The sequence below is a fragment of the Hemicordylus capensis genome, chromosome 4, assembly GCF_027244095.1.
Source record: "Hemicordylus capensis ecotype Gifberg chromosome 4, rHemCap1.1.pri, whole genome shotgun sequence".
NCBI classification, from domain to species: domain Eukaryota; kingdom Metazoa; phylum Chordata; class Lepidosauria; order Squamata; family Cordylidae; genus Hemicordylus; species Hemicordylus capensis.
Window position 1 is genome coordinate 68,266,634 of NC_069660.1, and position 21,128 is coordinate 68,287,761.

At 41.9% G+C, this 21,128-nt stretch overlaps 1 protein-coding gene across 25 annotated transcripts in view; it reads right to left on the minus strand.

Annotated features, from left to right (window-relative positions):
• The window catches only part of NFASC (neurofascin), a 313,180-nt gene that overhangs the window by 77,368 nt on the left and 214,684 nt on the right, over positions 1-21,128 (minus strand). For 19 of the 25 annotated variants that reach the window (XR_008306603.1, XM_053248157.1, XM_053248161.1 and 16 more), the window contains 7 exons: positions 20,535-20,682; positions 18,246-18,370; positions 17,078-17,113; positions 15,274-15,375; positions 14,962-15,159; positions 8,938-9,008; positions 7,989-8,217 (listed from right to left, as the gene is read on the minus strand). Coding sequence is in view for 24 of the 25 variants with exons in the window: in XM_053248157.1 (XP_053104132.1) it covers positions 7,989-8,217; positions 8,938-9,008; positions 14,962-15,159; positions 15,274-15,375; positions 17,078-17,113; positions 18,246-18,370; positions 20,535-20,682 (909 nt within the window). In the remaining variant the exon portion in view is untranslated. The remainder of the gene's footprint in view (positions 1-7,988; positions 8,218-8,937; positions 9,009-14,961; positions 15,160-15,273; positions 15,376-17,077; positions 17,114-18,245; positions 18,371-20,534; positions 20,683-21,128) is intronic. The other 6 variants (XM_053248160.1, XM_053248158.1, XM_053248166.1 and 3 more) reach the window with 1 other exon arrangement.

Sequence of the window (21,128 nt, forward strand, 5' to 3'; positions counted from 1 at the left end):
CTAAGAATGCACACTGAGGATGCTTGCACCCTTTAACCCAGGTATAAGCCCGGTACAAAGCCCAGGTTTCCAGGGGGGTCAGCAATGAGATGGGGCTTGACCCCAGGGCTGCTTGTGTGCATCACCTTAACAAATAACAATCTGAAACACCGGTTTACCAGAGATGACGGTGGAATGATGTACACAGTGCAAGCAGTGTGTGGCCACATCTTGTCACAGAATCATTTTCCAGATCTTTTGCAGGAGGCAGGTTATATATTTTATTCAGCAGTAAAAATAAATGCATAGTATTTGTGTGTATGATGTTCAAGAATCCTCAATCATTCATCCACTCATTCCAGGCTGAATGAGTTATCCAAATGTGCTAAAGTCCCAATGGCTGGCCAGGACAAGAGTCTTAAGGCTGGAGTAAGGCTTTTGTCAGGCATGCTTCTGCTGCTGCAGGCAATGGGCTGTCTTCAGAGTGCAAACCTCACTGATTTTCCATCTCACTTAGATTTTATAAGCCCAATAAACATGTTCTGCTCAGTGCTCATACAATATGTGTAAAGTGTATGTTCAATGCATGTACAGCAGTACATTTCCCAACTGTACCCTGCATTTGGGAAGGTCTGTGCCTAGGTTCACTTTTTAAATGAACACAGCTACAGTCATTCAACACAAAAGCATGTATGAGTGTACAAACACCTAAACACACACACAGCGTAATGTCTGAATAGAGCTTTATACACTTCCTTACAAAGTTGTTCATTGTTCATGCATGCAGTAATAAGGAAGGGAGCCATTTGCCAGTATCTATGTCTTCCCCATATGTTCAGTCCAACCTTTGTTCTTGGCTTGAAGCCTATTTTGTCCTCCCTACATCATAATTAACTTCTTGGGACTTTCCAACATCTCTGTCTAGACATCAAGTTCTTCAGTCAAATGTGACCATCTCTTTCTCTTGTTTACAGCTTAAACTGCAGCTGTTTGGTAACTCCCTTTCCAAATACATGCACGTATCCATCTCACGTACATGCCTATTCTTATATTATATGCCATTTCCACATGCACACATATCATTGGTGAACAGATGGCTTATTTCAGAGTTGCACCACTTCAGCCCTCATGCAGATTTTGGATTACAACTCCCATCATCCCTGAATATTGGCCACTGTGGCTAGAAGGTTCCAGGAGCTGCTGTCCAAAAACACCTGGAGGGCTGAAGTTGTGCAGCCCTGGTTTATGTGAATGAATTATATACATTTTATTATCCTATTATCAATATACAGCTGCTCTCCATCATATCTTCCCCACATACTTGAGATTTCTTGAAGAAGCATCTGCAATAGATTCAAATCTAACCAAAGGACTATCATTTTCTTACCTTTCATTGACATTCCTTCAAGTGGCCAACTGGAGGAGAGCCTGCAGGCAAGCCAGTGTCAGGGATCAAGAGAAAGGGTACGAACCCCACCCTTCTCCTTCCCCAGGCAAACAGACCTGTGAGGTGCCTGGTGGCATAAGTACCTGATGCAGCAGAAGATTGCTCATTGGCTCAGTGGTGGCTGAGTTAAGCCCCCAACAAAAGCTAAGGAAGGACACTGGCAATCTATCTACGACACATGCAGGTGGATGGACTCACCCAACAGGCTGTGATGGAACATTCCTGTGGCTGGGAAGAGACACTGGGGCAGGGTATGGTAAACTACTGCCTAGTCTTCTGTGTTGGTTGAACATACACCAGTCGCTGCAATCCTTTTGCCGATAACTTTTCTTGATGAATCCACCGTGGGAAGAAGGCCTGACACTCTAGTAAACATAACATCCTCTCTCACTGGAGACATCCTTATGTACGCAACGTTCATTCTGACATCCAGTAGGGCCTCAAATTGGCTACAGTAGTCCATAGACTGTGTGGCATTGCCTCATTACTACACAGTAGTAGTAGAGTGTTGTATTGCCCAGCAAATTTTGCATACAATACAACTAGCTGGGTGACCCTGGGCCAGACACTTCTCTGTCAGCCTAACCTATTTCACAGGGTTGTTGTGAGGAGAAACCTAAGTATGTAGTACACCGCTATGGGCTCCTTGGAGGAAGAGCAGGATATACAAACAAACAACAGGGATATAAAAACAAACAACCCCCCCCTTTCATATCTATGTATGACAATCTGAAGAAAAACCTATCATCTGTTCCCATCTGAAATAAGGTTAAATACACAGGAAACTAAATGGTTCCAGGACAGGACTTTTCTGGTTGACCACCAGCAGAGGTAAAAGGTATTGTTGTTTCATCACTGCTGAAATGGCTCAGTGGGACTAGGCTGTCTGTTGATATCTACAGTGCATTATTATAGAAGGTCACCAAATGTTGACATCCGTGCCTTGTACCAGTTAAGTGATTTCTTGACCTAATTTGTCCATATGGCTGATCAAAGAGATTCTCCTTATCCAGCTAGTGCTTCCAGAGAACAGTCATATATAGCACAAGATATCTGTACAGTTTCTTTCTTATATCTTACTTCATTTTTAAACAGCAAAGCAACTCCTCAGCAGGCTGAGTGGCTTCTCAGCAAGCAGACTGACTGTGCTTGGGACCAGATGGGAATCTGTGGATCCACATGCATGGTTGGGTGGCTGTAGGAAAATTGCTTGATGCATGTGTGCATCCCTTGGGGAACAAGCTATAGAGCTTGAGCCAGTGGATATGATAAACAGCTGTAGCAGCAAAGTGTTTCCTGTGACTGAGCATCACATGGTGCAACTTTCTGGGGGAGGGCTGGAAAATTGCTTTGCTCTTACAATCCCTGCATCCAGGGCTGGCTGGAAGATGAGGGGAGAAAACATCAAAGGGCAGAGAAAACCAGTGGAGACAAAGGGAAACAAAACAAAAATGAAACACCTACAAAGGGCAAATAGATTGGATCCATTATACTCCATATATGACATAGTTGGATATCTGTGTGAACTTCACTTTGTAGTGAACAATTTGAAGCCAATTATGTTTTTAAAAAGCCATACTGCATTTCTAGCGCATTTTACCCTACAGCATTTAATCCTACCTAAAAGTGCTCTATTACTAAGTTGGAAAAAGAGGAAATATTCCAATAGTGACCTAGACACTGAAGAACCACAACATCCTGCCAAGGTCTGAATGGCACCTCTCTCCCAAACATTGTTGGTTCACTTGAAAGATGCTTCATGAGTGTTTTAACCATTTACTGCATTGCCTTGCCCCCCGCCCGATTCTCAGGAAGTCATGAGGTATGTGCACCAATAAAATAAATCTCATCAACCACAGTATCCATTCATTCATTCTCTCCCCTCCTTCCACCACAACTCTCCAGCTTTTCAATAAATTAACACAGAATTAATTCATTCAATGCTATCATACAGATGTGAATTATGTGAACAGGGAGTTCACAATGACTTCCAGGGAAGAAAAATATATATCTGAAGCTGATATTTGAACTCCTGCATATTTAAACTTAAATTCAGTTTACCAGAAAGGAAAACAAATACAAACAAACAAAATACCAAAGTGCTCAGATCATTAGCAGCCCTGTGATCTGTTAGGATTTCAAAGATTTAAAAGTTAAGCACCCTTTGCTTTTGAGGTTACTCTGTCCTTGGTCCTGAAATGCACAGAGCATTTTGCTACAACTGATATTGTATTTCAAGAGTACTCTTGAAAAGCACTCTTGGAGTTTATTTTATGAAACTAGCAAGTAGCATTGTTTTTCACTACAGTTTTCCCCCAACCTCCTTATTCTCTTCCCTTTTTTGTTTCTTACCCTCTGTCCTCCACCTCATCCCCCTCTCTTTCCTCCAACTCCCTCTTTCTATTTCTTCTTTGGTCCAAGTTATTTATATTATAACTTGTTCATCATATACAAATTTAAACAAGTAATTACAAAGAACGTGGGATTTGCACTGACTTCTTATAGCTTTCTCAACACAACCCAAGAAATTAGTTCTCACCTAGGAAGTTGCTAAGAACCCAATGCCTATTAATTTTGCCTCCTTTTGGACAAACTGCAACCTCTAAAATTAACGAATTCATCTTTGAAAATGTGATCCATGTGCCAAGTTCATTGTCAGGCAGAGAAACAATACTGATGACTTCTCCTTACACCAACTCTTGATTGTCTACAGTGGGCCTTACTAGGAACTCACTATCGCATGTTGAATTAGTGATGCTGTCAATAATTAAAGAAAGGGCTTGAATACAAATATTTCCAGTTTGCAGTACTCAATTCCCATGAGTTTCATGGTTGCTTGCTTTGCTTGCGTGTGGGGGTGGGCAGATGAAAGCCTTCTGCGTCACTTGCAGCTTTGGGTTTTAATATAGGAAATGTGCTGCCTATTCCCCACTAGAGTTCCCAAGAAGCTTTGCAAGAATGCACATTTGCAAAATGTGAGCCAACTGAGAACTTTTGAAAAACAAGGCTTTGTTTTTTTTCAGAATAATGTTGTTAGTTTATGACCCAATTGTGGCTCCAGACATGCGAAGTTTTGCACACCATCTTTTGGAAGCATTCCAAGGTCCTTTTACTTGGGACTGTCATTCAATGGCCAGTTGGACAGAACAGTTTTGCATTACATTCAAATCTTCATCAACATAGTATTTTCTTTCAAATATTGTAAACTGCCAGAGTCCACGGGATGGGGTACCCAGCAAATTCAGACGTAAATTAAAAATATTTTGTAGTTGGCTTATCGAGCACATGCTTGAAGCCCTTTCCCAGAGTGCTGCAAATTTTAAAGCACATACTACATTCAGGCTTAACTTCTATGCCTGGCAATCACTTCCCTGCCTATCTGTGGTATCAATGGAGATATTTCCCTCAGCTGGGCTGGAGAAAGTGAAATTGCTTTTTATACTACAAAACAAGGCTGCTGTTCAAGACAGCTGTAAAATAGGAAGCTGACTTATATCACGTCAGACATTGGTCCATCTAGCTCAGTATTTTCTACACTGACTGGCAATGGCTCTCCAAGGTTTCAGGTAGGAGCCTTTCCCAGTCCTATCTGGAGATGCCAAGGAATAAACCTGAGATCTGCATTCAAAGCAGATTCTTTACCACTGAGCTATGGCCTCATCCCCAAAGGACATCACTAATTAGAACATTACTAAATAAGACAGCAATGGAAAATATAATTTACTAGCCGACCCCGCACAGAGCATCTGTGTGCTCTTTGGGGCTGGTGGTTACCTCTCCCCCCCACCTTCTGCCCCAGTCTCCACTTCCAGGCCCAGCCGCCTCTCCTCCCCACTGCCACTTCTGTCCCCCCCACTTTCTCCCTCCTACCTCCTGGGCCTTGCCTCCACGGCTGGGCCCGCCGCTGCCTCTGCGGCCAGGCCTGCCGCTGCCACGGCAACCAATCCTCCTGGGTGCGCCTCAGCCAATCAGACCCGTCCGCCACCCAGCCAATCAGCTGAGCGCTGGGACACACATTCCAAGGCACACCCAGGAGAATTATCTATATATATATTTCTCCTGGGTGTGCCCAGGAGAAATGCGTCCCGGCAGCCCAGCTGATTGGCTGGGCTGCGGGGGGCGCCTGATTGGCTGACGCACCCAGGAGTGCCTGCTGGCAGCGGCACTCGGCCCGGTGGCGGCTGCGGCGGGGGCACCTGGCCCGCTAGCGGCCATGGCGGGGGCACTCCACCCGCTGGCGGCGGTACTCGGCCCGCTGGTGGCGGCACTCGACCCGCTGGTGGCGGCGGCGGCACTCGGCCCGCGGCGGCGGCAGGGGGCCAGGCTGCGGCGGCGGTGGGCCCCAGCCCGGCCGCAGATGTGAGGTGGCTGGGGCGGCCCGGCCCAGCCCGGCAGCACGGAGTTGGTGGCGGCGGGACTCAGCCCGGCCACGGCGGCGGGACTCGGCCCGCCCGCGCAGATGTTCTGCGCCCGGGCCCACTAGTATATATAGATTTTGTCAACTCTGAATTTTGCTACAAGACAGTAAAAGGGAATAATAATTTTGGCAACTGAAGGAATGTCTTTAGGTTCTTGAGATCTTCTTTGTCAATAATTCTCTTACTGTCCAGTGCAAAATGTTTTAGAATAATCAAACTGTGTGATGTAAACCAGGCAGGGTGATGGTTTGCTATAGACTCAGGTTTGAAAGTGAGTCATGCATTGTAAGTCTGGGCTCACTACGTGGCTGAATGTGAGAGTTTCTTCTTGTATCTCTATGGTTTAGCCACCATGGAGCACCATGATTACCCTTTTCATCCTGACTACAGCAACAATATCAGTTGTCCACCAAGACTCTGTGTAAGTTTTGTTTGCCATTAGAGTTACAACCATATGGTATGTAATAGATCCTATTCCCTCTACAACCAGCAAGTGTGACTGCTCACCATCACACAATCATTTGGTACAGTAACATATTGAACTCATTACAAATCTCCTTCATGATGAGTAAAAAAAGAAGAGAGAGATAAAGTGAATATGATAAAAATTAAGGAAGACAACCAGCCTGTTAAAGATAGTGGATGTGATTGAGCAATAAATAAGCATCTTTAAGTCCTATGGATTCCAACTGGAAAGATTTAATCCATGGGACATAAAAGGGCTCTGGCTGGATTGTACCACATCTCTGGAAAGCAAAAAAACTAAGAGCAATGAGAAGCACAAAAAACAGGCATGGGCAAAGCTTGCATTTGTATTATGCAGTTGTGGTTTTCCATGGCTTTCAGACACACACAAAATCAAGGTTGGAGGATAACTGAAGAACCCTTATGCTGTACCTCAAAGCAAGGGACAGAGAAACTAGTCTTAAATCATTTGGAGCTGGCAACTATACTAGTGTTTAACTCAGAGGGTAAAGGGGAAAACAAATCCAAACAGTTTGGATTTCCCTAAGGGCCATTAATTAAATATATTGGCTGACTAAAGCTGTGTGCATGCAAACAAAGAAAGTATGTGTGCAGGGGCAGCATCCCCACTTTAACAGCCTGGGCGACTGCCATAGGGGGTGATTTTCACTGATCTCCTCTTCTCCTCCAAGTGCTCTATGCAATCCAAAATTATGTCCCTGAGGGTTGCACAGCAGTTATTATTGCTTGCACAGAGCACTTCTGGGGGATAGGTGAAAATTGCACCCTCCTCCACATGGGAGCACCTGGGCTGCTGAAGTGGGAATGCTCCCACTGCATTCATGTTTTTGTTGTTTACACTCATGCAGTTTTAGTCAGGATGTTGGCTATTGCATTTACCTCATATGTATATCACTTTCCTCCAAAGAGGCTCAGAATAGCATTAAATTATATCCTCTTAAGAACTCTATGAGGTGGTTACACTGAGATAAAGCTATTTGTCCATGGCAAGATTCTGGGCTGAATGGGGATTTGAATCCTGGTATCCAAATCCAACCCTCTAGCTATTTTACTGGATTGATTCTCCTATTTACCTCTCTCTTTATCATTCTATCCAAAAATTTATTTTAATTGTTATTTATTTACCTGCTTTATCTTATTGTTACATATAATGAAACCACAAGTAACTTATTTAAGCTCGCTGAGGCTCAGTTTCACATCCATAAGATGGGCATAAAAACAAAGTGCTTAAAATGCTGGGATAGTATAGTAGCTAAACTGGACAGAAATATAAAATTTCAACAACAGTGACAGAGCAATCTGCCTAGGCATGTTGACTCAGAAATAAGTTCCAATGAGTTCAATGGGGTTTACTCCCAAGAAATGGTACATAGGACTGCAGCCTGAGTTTTAGTGATTGATGGGCACGGATATCAGAGATCTGTAGAACGTAAAGGACTTTTGAAAAGCGGTATATAAATCGAACAAATGAAATGAATGAAATGTAAGTCTTCCTCCTCCTGTTCTCTAATTACTAGAGCAGAAGAATGCTTGGCACTAGAATTCACGGTTCTTCTGAAAATTAGCTGATCATGACAGGTCTTGAACTGCACCTTTAACACTGAAAAGTGAGAAGAGACAAAAGAACCCAAACTCTCTCTGGCTAAGAGAATACTCACAATCTTCCCCAGAGTAGCCAATGACAACATCAGGCTCTGCAGCTTTTCCATACTCGTTTTCTGCCTGCACTTTGATCTCATAAGGTGTGTAGATGGGCGTCTGAGTGACAGTGTATTTGCTGACGTCGCCTTCTACAGTTGCACTGCTCCAGCTCTCCCGCGTGTCCTTTCTCCTCCATTTCACAATGTATCTGAGGCGGGGGCCATACACCTGGGTTGCATTTAGTGGCTTAAAGGACAAAAGTGAAACTAGTAAGTCAGTTTAGGATGACAACAGCGACTAGCCATCTTCCCCATCCCTTGCACAGTTTAAGCTCTGTTTACAGGTTATGTTCAACACTTGTACATTGTACAGTGCACACACGTACAAATCCGTACAACAGGTACAGATTCATATGTGATGTTGAACACTGGTGCAGCAGTGCACTTCCTATCTGTACCATTCATTTGAGGGGTTTGTACCCAGATTCACTTTTAAAATGAACGCAGGTAAAGTCATTCACACAAAACCATGTACACTTGTACAACATAATGTCTGTATCGTGTTTAAAACTCCTGCAGATTCAGGAACACAGATATATAAACAATCAAGAAAACTAAGAAAAGTATTGCGGCATAAGCTTTCATGGACGAAAGCCTACTTTGCCAGATGCATGAAGGGTTCTTCTTATATATCATCATCCATGCCCATGGTCATCTCCTCATAAGGTATTTTACAGAGACCCTCCTGCACATCCCGCCTCTGAAGCAAGACTGGGAATGAAGCAGGAGTGCGTCTTCCCGGTTCTATGGAATGCCCTCCCAGGCAAATTGCTATTAGTATCCTCCCTATCTGTTCAAAGGAGGGACAGAGACAACAGCTCCCACCAATCTAATGGCCTGAGTCAGCCTCCTGAATGGGCTGGCCTGAGTTATAAGCAACCAAATTATAAGAATCATTTTAACTCACCGTCCATGATATAACCATGTTATTTTTTGATGTTCCTGCCCCTTTAACTCCTGTGGGATTATATTCTGGACCTGAAATAAATTATAACACAAAGTTGTTTTTAAAGCATTGGAGTACAACAATAATGCTACTATTCAACTCTTGTATACAGTACAAAAGGGAGATATGTTATTGCTTTACAGATAGGAAATCTGAGGCATATTTAAGAAGCTCACAGTTTCTAGATGTGATGGAAACAATGGTTCTGATTCAAAGTCTATAGAGCAGTCAACTAGGTTATGCATGCTGCCTTCATAAAGAGTGCATCATTTGGACAGCATCATTTGGATAGCTAAGGTCAATTGACAAAGCAGACCTTTCAGATTACTATGAAACTGGCAGCAGTAACATCCAGATACTAAGAAGACTGGATAAGCATAGTGCAGAATGGCACAGAAGCCTGGCAAAATAAAATGTTTGCAGGACATAATTAAATTGACGGTTCAGTAGTTAAAAGAGAGTTGACTTTTTTATTTAAAGAAAGTGTTCAAGCTATCTGAGATGTGGGAGAGCCTTCTTCCTGCACCTGATATGTTTCATCTTTGAGGTTTTTCAGAATAACCACCTCGCCAATGAAATACGAAATAGTGCCCCATCACATTATCAGTTTGAACAGGAGCATTCTTTTGAGCCATCCCACACTCCTCAAGCCAATTCCAAATCTTAAGTATCAAATTTCAAGCCTGCACTTAACTGTAAAAATCATGCTCTGCGGAAATTCCATCTCTGAATTTCTTTCAGCAAAGTTTTTAAGGCTAACAACATATCTACATTTTATTACTTTAATACAATAGAACCTCGTTATTCGCAGTTCCACATATTCATGGGTGTCTAACTGACACCAGTTTTCATTATCTGTAGATACTAAAGGGTCTAAATGCATGTAGCTGTGGTTCCTAGAGGGCCAGAAATGACTGCGGAGGTCACTTCTGGCCACCATTTTGTCAGGAGGAGCCGAGGAGAAGACGGGGAAGTCATTTTGTGGCTCATTACTTTTAAAAAACCAACATTCCCCCCCCCCATGATTTTTCATCATTTTGGGGGCATTCCTGAGCACATGGGAGCATGGCATAGTAAACAGTTTCAACTATTTTTGCTTTTTTTTTTTGCTGGTTTTTTCACAATTTCCCCACTCTTTTTGTCCATTCTGGAACCTAACCCCCCCTTTCCCATAGGCATAATGCCTCGTTACGGTTTCATTTTTCTCTGCAGTAGGTGAGGAATGGAACCCCTGCAAATCACAAGTTTTGCTTGTACCTCATGTGTGCCCTCAACCTTAACCAAGGTGCCAGGAAGGGAGGCCTTGCAGGGAGGCCTGAAGCAACACTTCGCCACAGGAGGAAAGTGGAAATGGAAGAAAGCAGTGGTAGGGGTTGGGGATGGTATTTAGACCTTGCTAATGACTCAGTGATATTTTCTTGGAGCACAATTCAGTCCAATTTCAAAACTGGGCTGGGGTGGGGGAAGCAATACCATATATTCCTGAATCCAAGATTAGGTTGTTTCCAAGTCCTCTGATGTTAGAAATTGTGGGGGTCATCTTAAATCCAGAGTCCTTTTCCTTTTGAGTAAATACAGATATAACCTGTATTTAACATGTACTTTTAAAGGGGATCGTCTTAAATTCAGAGACACCTTCTAGTCAAGTAAATATGGTATTCTGAAGTTCTTGGAAACAGCTCTGTTTGCAGAGCCCAGTTCCAAACTGAATTTCGTGGGTGGCTTCCCCATCACTCAGAACATATATTCAAGCTTATACTTAAGACTTGTGTGAAACAAGGAAGCACCAATGTAAAGCTCTATGTAAAGAGTCCAAACTCTTTACATAGAGAATTGGCTATATATTTTCAAGATTTTCACTGTATTAATTATTTCTCAGGGTGTTGTTGCACATGGACACTAAAAGTACCTTTTAATTTCTCCCCCACTAGAAGTATTTGCGCAGATGAATGCTAACAGGGTAAAGAAAACAGAACAAGTCTATTTTTAAATTGATTGTATCTTCTAGCCAATGTATGTCATATGTTCACATTACAGACCAGGGAAATATAAAAAGGTTTTTCAGTGTCATGTGTGACAATGCCCACAACACACCAAATTCTGCACCCTCATAACAGGCCCTCTATTTGGGCAGGAATCACACAGATCTTGCTTCTGCTGCCCCTGCCAATTTTTATGCTGCAGGATCTAATGTTCTTACTGACAATCAAGTGGCCAAAGAATGGCGCCAAGATGCTGTACAGCATCATCTCTTCAGATCTAGCTCGCTCTGGGGAAGCTGCCAAGTGTGCAGTGAGTAAGCCATTTCAGCTTAACATGTGTCTGTGAGTCTTAAAATATTCGGGGGTGTGTGTGTGTGTCACATTTTTTTTAATTTATTATTTATATACCAACTGATATATACATCTCTAGGCAGTGCACACAATATAAACTGCACTATAAAAACAAAAAGAAACAATTAAAACACTTTCAGAGAATAACAAATGATTAAAAAACAATTCACAAAGTGAAACAATTAAAATAATTTCACAGGATAAAAACAAACCATTTAAAATTAATTTTAATTAAAAGCCTGAGAAAACAGGTATGTCTTAAGGGTCTTTTAAAGAGCAATCAGGGAAGGAGAAGCTCTTATTTTGATAGGGAGTGCATTACAAAACCCTGGGGCAGCCACAGAGAAGACCCGGTCCCGAGTCGCCCCCGGATGAGCCAACAGCAACCGTAACCTGACCGCTCCAGATGATCTTAATAGGTGGTCGAGTTCATGACAAAGAAGGTGATCTCTTAAATACCCTGGACCTAAGCTGTTCATCAAGCCACCTAATGGTGTAGTGGGAAATGATTATCAAGCTAGAGGTTGCTGGTTCAAATCCCTGCTGGTCTTTATTTATTTAATATATTTTTATACCACCCAAAACTTACGTCTCTGGGTGGTGTACAACAGATAAAAACAACATTAAAACATTAGTTAAAAACAAAACAAGAAATTTAAAAGACAACAATTAAATTTTTTTAAAAAAAACAATGCTCTAAAATAACATTAAAAACAATCAAAACAGTATCAGTTAAAAGTCTGGGTGAACAGATGCATCTTTAAAGTTGTATATTTCTCATATACTGGGGAAAAACCTATATCAGGCAGCAGCAATATAGAAAGATGCTGAAAGGCATCATCTCATACTGTGTGGGAGGAGGCAATGGTAAACCCCTCTTGTATTCTACCAAAGAAAACCACAGGGCTCTGTGAGCGCCAGGAGTCGAAATCAAATTGATGGTACACTTTACCTTTAAGCTGCTCAGCGCTTTATATGTAATACATAAACATTTATATGTTTCAGAGGTCTTTAAAATTTCCTACAGAAAGAGCAACAGCTTTCCCTTTCTTTCTTCTGCATTTAGCATCAGGATGCCTAACTTCCCTATTCATGCAATGATAGAAAACCTTACACTGTGATTAAATGCTACCCAAATGGTGGAACTGAGCATTTCCAAGGCCCACCACTCCTAACTCACTTTAATAATCATCAGTGAGCCAGTTCAGGTGATACTTTTACATGTGTGATTAGTGTATCTGTGATTTTTTATACCCACTTGGAAAACAAAGTCAGATGAACGGACCAATATGAGTAGAGTGAATGATCCTATCTTATCGTTTTTACAATTTGAACTCAATGGTTGTGGGCGGTGGTGGAGGGAAGAAACCTCACTTGGCAATCTGGATGACCATCTAATCATATGATGGTGACTAACGCATATTTTAAATCCTACATTATTTAGGATATAGGATTTAAATCCTGGGTACAGAATGCATGTTTTTTTAATTCAGATGATCATTAGTACACATGTAGAAGAATCTAATCATGTGCTGAAAGTATTTTATGAATGGGCCCTCTGTTACATCCTTATCTCCACCTCCTAATTTCAAACCCTTATATTTAAAGAGCATAAGTTACTAAAATCCTTTACAACAAAGTAGTAGTTTATATTGTTTACAACATTGACTTTCCTCTCTGTTCCTATGGGCTTTAAGCAATAAAATCATTGGCTGACATATACAGAGCAAGGATAAACCAAAACAATGAAAGACCAACCAAACTGAACAGCACACTGGCAATTTTTGACACCCTCCCCTTTCCCAGGAAGCTCTCTGTACCACCTGAAAATATGTCCCCAAGGGCTGGGCAACCCTCAGAGATATATTTATGAGTGGAACAGAGGGCTTCCTGGAGAAGGGGAGAGCATAAAAAATTGCTGCTGCACTGGTGCACTTTGTTGGGAAGTTCTGTTAGGCTGTTTTCTCACTGTACCGTTGCATTCTTGCTCTATATGTCACCCAACATATTTAACATAGGTTTATGAATTCTATCATACTTTCACAACATATTTTGGCATGGCCAAGAAACAGAATCTAGGGCAAGGCTATGCAGATGGATAGGAGGGTTTATACAAATAGGCGTAGGCTTGATTCTATCTTGATTTTCCCATTACGTTCAGTGGGATAAAGTAAATGGTTGGACTCCATTTGGTAAATATGGTTGTGTGTGCAGCAGGGCTTTTTAAAAGGATAATTCAGAACAGCACTATGGAATGTGAATGCAATTTGCACATGTCGCATGAATTGCTACAACACACATCTGTGCATTTTCCTTGTCTGTGCACACATACTTAGTTGTATATGCATGTACCAGGACACTTAGAAGCTACACAGTGTGGAAGAAATTCCTCAGAACTGGGAATCTAACAGCATTGCAGCAGAAGAATAACAGACTGTATATATTATACTAATTGCTGAAGACTCTTAGTAGTAGTGGAGTCAGCAGGAAGCATCTTTGGTAAAGGGAGGAGAAATTGGTATGCTTGATCTGGGTTCTAGAGGAGCCTGGACTACTCACTTTATTTTAGCCTACTTTCCAGTAGGCCTATGAGAACACCCAACATTCCGTGTGTGTGTGTGTGTGTGTGTGTGTGTGTGTGTGTGTCCCATCAACTTTGCAACACCTGGACCAATATGAACCAAACCAGGTACAGTTGTAGGGACACCTCAATGGCATAGTTTGTGGTGATGTCATCCACCCCAGTTCAAGATGGCGGGCACATAAACATTTGAGGCACAAGTGGGCTAACTTGTGAACCATCTAAACAATTTGAACCAAATTTGCTACAGTTGTAGGGGACCCACAGGGATGCCCCAATGGCATAGTTTCTGAAGATGTCATCTACTCCAATCCAAGATAGCGGACGTGTGAACATTTGAGGTGTAAGTGGGCTAACTTGTAGACCGTCGAACTTATTTCAACCAAATCTGGTACAGTTGTAGTGAGTGACACATAGGGACACCTCAATGGCATAGTTTGTAATGATGTAATCCACCCCAATCCAAGATGGCAGACACATGAACATTTGAGATGCAAGAGGTCTAACTTGTGGACCGCCTAACCGATTTGAACCAAATTTAGTCCACTTGTAGGGATAGTGAAAGGGAAGTAGGCCAGTTAGTACTTACTAGAACAACTTGTTCTCATTGTTATTCCTCACATTTTACATCATCTAACATAATACAACTTTTGATTGAATTTTTGAACTGCACAAAATGTTCTTTCTGTTTTTTTGTTTTGGAACTGCACAATTTGTGTCTGGTTGCACATTTTAAAAAGCCCCAGTGTGCAGAGTTGAGAGATGTACAGGACCCCCCAGAGATGTCCTACAATATGTGGGTGCTCTCTCCAACTCTCCCTTTGCTTATTATGATGGCTGGGTGTTGTGTTAATTATGGAAATGACTAAAGAAACACAGCTGTCATCTGAATCTATGCTTAATGAAATTAGGAAATGTTTTCACTTATTTTTTGTCTCTTTTGCACCTGTCCTTGTTCACATATGCATCATCACTGTGAAGCAGTCTTCACAGAAAAGTGGGCAAATACTTTTATGCAGAAGCTCTATCCATTATAAATGTATCCAGCCATATGAGTCAAATAGTACTTACGTGCTCCATTCGTCTGGTATCGATCAGAAGGCAGGCTGGGATAACTGCTTCCTACTTCATTCACGGCTGTTACTCGGAACTGGTAGTTGACATAGGGTGCGAGGCGAAGGACGGCAGAATTCACGCTTCCTGGGTAACGGGAATGGTTGTGCCAAGTTCCAGGTAGGTATCTATCTTCCTCAAATTCCACAATGTAATCTAGAAGAGAGGAGTGGGGAGGTTCTACAATTGGCTACATATTGGCAAGCAGACATAGAATAGAATTATTAATGGTAGTAGTCCTTAGGATTTCTAAGAGGAGGATCCACTGACCTGTGATAGGGCTGTTGTTATCATCACCAGGAATCCATGTCAACCGCACACTCCTTTCAGCAAGGTCTGTTAGCTCAAGGTCACGAGGACGTTCTGGACGGGCTACCAGCAAAGAATATCAACAAGATGTAGGTTTCTCCAATGGCTACTGAATGCCTAACTCTTTTTAGGCTCTCTCAAGAGTTAGTGATTAATATGGGTAGGGTTAAAAATAGGGTTGAGCAGCCCTCAACCCAAATCAAATTTGTGACTGAAATAGGAGCAGGCAAAATTTATGCCTGGAAACTGGGGGGGAAATTTGTAGTGTGGCAGGAAAGTGAGAAAAAATGCTTTTAAAATGTCAAGGTTAAGAGGTTTGCCAGAATGGTGATGGCAGCAGCACACTTTGCTTTGTGGCAGCAGAGATCTTCTCAGCAGCTGCTCCTGACAGTCACCATTTCCCTTACAATGCCTTGGATACAGCCCTGTATGTCCTGGGGCATTCAGGAAGTGGGAATGGGCCTTTGCTGTGGCCACTGCCTATGGCTGCAACAACGGCACAGCTGCCACCACACTGGTATATCTGCTGCCCTTTTTCAAAAACTATCACCGCCACCCTGAAAAATGGCTGAAAAGCCCCTCCAATTTGCTGCCTGAAAATGGGGCAGTGAATGCCGAAGGACCATTTCCAGCTAGCCTTGGCTGGGAATGAGAACAATGCTTTCTTGTGTAAAGAAATACAAAATGTGGACCAGGCACTTCCAGATAAGGCCAGCAGTAGTTCCCATGATTCTTGCAGCTACTGCTGGCCAGTATTGACTGCCCAGTTCATACAATGTGTTTCTTCATGCCTGGGGGATTGACAGCATGGAAGAAAATGTACTGTGTAAACTAACACTAAGACTTGACTAGACTCATCAAGTGTAACAGATGTCATGAATTTTATCACATAGCTGGCATCAAATTTCGCAACAGAGGATATTTTTACACCTCAGCAGACTTTTTCTCTAGGGAAACAAGCATTTTCATAATAACTGACAGAACAAATATCAGTCATCTTGAGTTTACAAACAAGGAAACAAAAATACAAGGAAGGCCAAAGCTCACTCTGCAAAAGCAAAAGGATGACGAGGAACCTCTTCTATCACTTTTAACACCAGGGATTCATTCATGCAGCCTGAACCAAGTACTCTTAATTTCCAGTAGGGGAAAACATTACAAGGTGCTCTAGATCAGTGTTTCTCAACCACTGGTCCACGAACCGGTGCCGGTCCACAAGGTGTTGGGTACCATCAGTGAGGCATCACTAATAAAAATCACCCACCCCCCAAAAAAACAATTTTGGGCTGGCAGGGGCCAGCAAGAGCTCTCCAGAGCTCATTCCCAGGCAGCCCTTGCTGCTGGATAACGTTCATTTCGCATCCTCGAAATGAACATTATCCAGCAGCAAGGGCTGCCAGGAAATGAGCTCTGGAAAGCTGCCCAAAATTGTCTTTTGGGGGTGCCTGGGGGTGGGGGCAACCCCCTTACTAACTGCTGGTTCGGGAAACTACACAAAAATAATGTACCGGTCCATGACTCCAAAAACGTTGAGAAACATTGCTATAGATGCAACAGCTGACTATATGGGCAAAAGAAATCAGGACCCCACCTCATTGAGGGCCTCGTGCTCCAGGCTATCCGTCATGATGTATTGGGCCATCAACTTTACCATACTTTCAGTAGCACTTGAATTTTATATCAATATTACTAGAAAAGTCAAACAACAGCTGGCAAAGTATATTAATAAATCAAAAAGGTAAAATGGATTAATGGTGATTATTACCTTTGGGGAGGCTCATACGGTTAACAGAAGTAGGAACTGCAAAGTAAGATATTAGCTATTTAGAGGTTTAGTTCAGTAATTAAGCATGAGTCTCCCCTTCAGCATTTGAGTATGCTCTGCACTTTGTCAGACTATAAGACCATTTGGACCTTAAGGCCTTTAAAACGTTTTATTGGGAAATAACTCTCTTACCAGAATCCCTAGTATGATCCTAAAAATAAAAATCCACTTGTTCTCAATATTGCCAGTGGGGATGGCCCCATAGCTCATGATAAGAGCACATATGTTGCATGGAGAAGGTCCCAATTGCAATCCCAGGCATCTCCAGATAGGGCTTGGAAAGACCCCCGTTGGAAACCCTGGAGAGTGCTGCACTAAATGGAACAATGGCCTGCTTCAGCAGAAGGCAGCTTCATACGTTCAGTGGTGAACTCAGTTCAACAAGGATACATTTAAATCCGTTATGGTTTGCAGACAAGACTCAAATGCAGAAGGAAAGCGTTGTTTAACACTTTCTTAGCTTTGGAGGATTTAACATTTAGACAACATTCAAGATTTACTTGATTACTTCACATTCTGGAAAAGCTCCTAACCCTTCCTGGTCAGTTGCAACAAGTCCAAACAGATGCTGCTTCCTTTTAGGGTAGAGCATCAAGCATTAGCCCAAGGGAAAGCAACACCAGGAGGGCTCTGCTACTCGAACACTTCAGTGTGGGGAGCAGAAGAGCTTCATTTGAAAAATCATAATGTTTTCACTCTAGGAGGGAGGCAACTGCCATGGGTGGTGGCTGCAACTAACAGAGAGGGATATCCTCTCCCAAGGTGCCTTGATCAATTTGGCACCATGGTGGGCTTTTCTTATATGGTCATAAAGGCCACTGGAACTATTTGGGTTGTCTTGCCGTAGAAAGACATGCCAGGCAATCGAAAATTTCTAAGCACATTTCAATTACAAAGGATTAGAGAGTTAAACAATTAATTGTTGAATTCATTGTTTGTAAATTGTTGAATTCGTTGTTATTTAATTGTTGAATTTCCACAACATAGGGTGTCCTCTACATTTCAGCTCCTTGCACAAGGGAATAAAATTTGTTTAAGTAAGCTAAACAGTTACCCCGCTAGACCTTACCTCATAACCTCAGTAAACTTGAAAGGAAGATGAAGTTACCTAGAACGGTGAGATGGGCTCTGGCAGAGTCTCTGTCTAATTCAGTGCTAGCTACACAGGTGTAATATCCTTGATCTTTTTCAGCCACTCCATATATTGTCAGGCCGTCTTCTTCCTTCTTAATTCTTTTAGAGCAGAAGCATTGGGAATAGAAAGCACAATGGAGGTAAGAAAAACATAAGGCTTGCCTTGCCCAATGGCAGGTCCAGGTGTTCATGCCTCTCTCAGACATATTGAAGTATTTTGTAATATATGTTTTGAAGTCAAATACTTTCAGGCCTATTCCTCTCTGTAGCCTTCTTACTCTACTCTGACTGGTCTAAATAGTCCCCATCAGCTCAACTGCACTTTGTTAGACTGAAAGACTCCTTGGACCTTAAGGCCTATTTTTCAAATTCCTTGTTGCCACTTTAGAAAATCAACATGCTGTTTTACACACAAAGTTCTTGTTTCTGTAGCTACTTAATGTTCTGCCCATTTGGGCAATATCCAAATTACTGCAGTATCTGCAACAATCATGGAATGCATATATGAAAGTTGGTTCTGAAATGAAATTGGACACTTCCAATCAAACTAATCTTCAAAAGTCAATTTATGAACTAGGAATATAGTTTTAGCCTCAATCAATAGCTCATTTCCTTTCCTCAAAGAGGAGGAACCAAGACTAGGAACTGATTCACTAGCCTAGTGGGTAACTCTTAATGCAAAAATGTCTGTAGTTGTGGGATCCAAGAGTTCAGCCTACAAAGTTGTTAAACTGGCTTAGACAAAAGGAGATTTAGTCCCCATTTAAGTTAATGAGACAAAATGTATTTAAATCCAGAACGTATTATCTTTTTAAAAAACAGATTAAATAGATTTGCAAAGAGGATAATTCTATATGGTTTTGAAGAGCGCAAATTAATCTATGACTTCTGGGGAGGAACGAGGCCTAGACCTCTTGGTTTTTTGTAAATAAGCCCTTGTAAATGAATTGTATTATTATTGCATTAATATTCCTAAAACCTCATCATGTAAATAGGATTTCTGTGTTAATATGGTTGTAAGGTACCTATGTTGCAGAGAGAGCTAGCAGGGTCAAACGTTCATGGCTTCTGCTCAAGCAAGATTCAGTTAAAGATGATGCAATGTACTGAGTTAATTATTGAGGGAAAGGGAGCTTTGATTTAATCGGTTGCATTTTGTAAAGTGAGGGAACTTAAGTTGTACTGATTGGGTTGTTTAAAAAATGGTTAGAGAAAAATTGTGTATATAGCCACCAGTTGAAGAGTGAAGAAGCTGAGTTTGGGAAGTCAGCAGTGAGAGTTCAGTTTGGAGATCAGAGTGTGCAAGTCAGAGCTTAGAGTCAGAAGGCAGACAAGCAGTGCAGTCAAGAAACTACTAGTTGGAGAATTGAGGAACTGAGACCAGGCAAAGGGAAGGAGCTGAGTCCAGCTGAAAATTTGCTAGCACAGATTGAGAGAGTCAGTGCTGTGGCTATAGCAATTACTGAAATAACTTACAGAGAGTGGAGACTCTCTGATCAGGGCTGAAATCATAGAAGAACCAGGCTGGATTTAACCCCAAGTCTGTAACAGTGACCAGGATCTGAGACTACACTAGGAACAAGCCAAATTGCTGCAAAGGCTGAGGCAACAACAACAACCACAACAAAAAGATGCTTGAGCTAGTTTAGATAGTTTCTAAATAGATAGTTTCTACAGATTTTTTTTGTGGTTTGGTTTTTCAGCAAAGGCTGAAGGGCTGCTTTAGCAGACACAACCATAACAAAAAAGAGTCTACTTGGTAGCAGTGGTAAATACTTGATATCATGGGGCTGGCGAGATCGCTAAGAATCTTCCACATGTGGTCTCACACAGATGGGATAGGCAGCCATCCCTCCACATGTTCTAAAGACAATTTCAAAATTTAAAATAAATTTCTTGCTTTTAATTTCCAACTAGAGATAATAAACTTATCAGATATTATCTTTCACTTGCTCTACTACTTCTGTTGTGCCAGAGAAAGGAAGTGCTGTGCATTCTTATTTCTGGCAACCACTGTCTATATCAAGTTTATTTCCACTTAAGAATAATTCCATGAATCCACATGTAAAGAACACGGTTCAGATGGTGGAGGAGGATGCCTTTGGCCTGTCTTTTCTATCTATTCCTTTTAAGCTGGGTAGCAGGCAGCAGCATAGGTTAATAGGATGGAAAAATGATTCATTCATTCTCTGCATTCTGCAGCAAAGTAAAAAGTTACAACCTTGAGAAACATAAGGCTGAAGAAAATGAAGAGGGAACAAACCTGTTTCCCAGGAACAGGGGTGTATCATCCTTAAGCCAGGTGACGGTAAGTCTCAGTGTGGGGTCGTATCTTGTCCGGCATATTAAATGAACCGTGGTACCTTTCTTTGGCACAGCATCCTTTGGTCCATCTATGATCCTAGTTGGGTCTACAAAGAATTGTAGGGTTATAGTCCAGAGGGGTATCTTTGCAGGGATTACAATCTAAGGAAGGTCCTCAGTCAAAATTTGAGTAAATTAACAAACAACTGTTATTTTGTGCAGCTGGAAAGAATAGGCCATGTATCAGGTTTCCCATTCCCTTAAGATGTGTGTCTGTTAGGGATGTGCAGAATGTTCCACTGAGAGTGTTCCATTCCAAAAAAGAACACTTTCCCAGGCATTTTCCTTCCATTTCATTTGCCTGAAACCTTCTGATGAAATGACCAATCGATCCAGGCATTTCGATGGAACAATCCCTTCGTCTGAAGAGCATTCCATTGCGGAACATAACACTCACAGCAGCCCATTCCGAGTTAGAACGTTCCAAGCTTGGAACATTCTGCACATCCCTAGTGTCAGTACTTTCCTCCAATCCTTTAACTACATTCTGAAT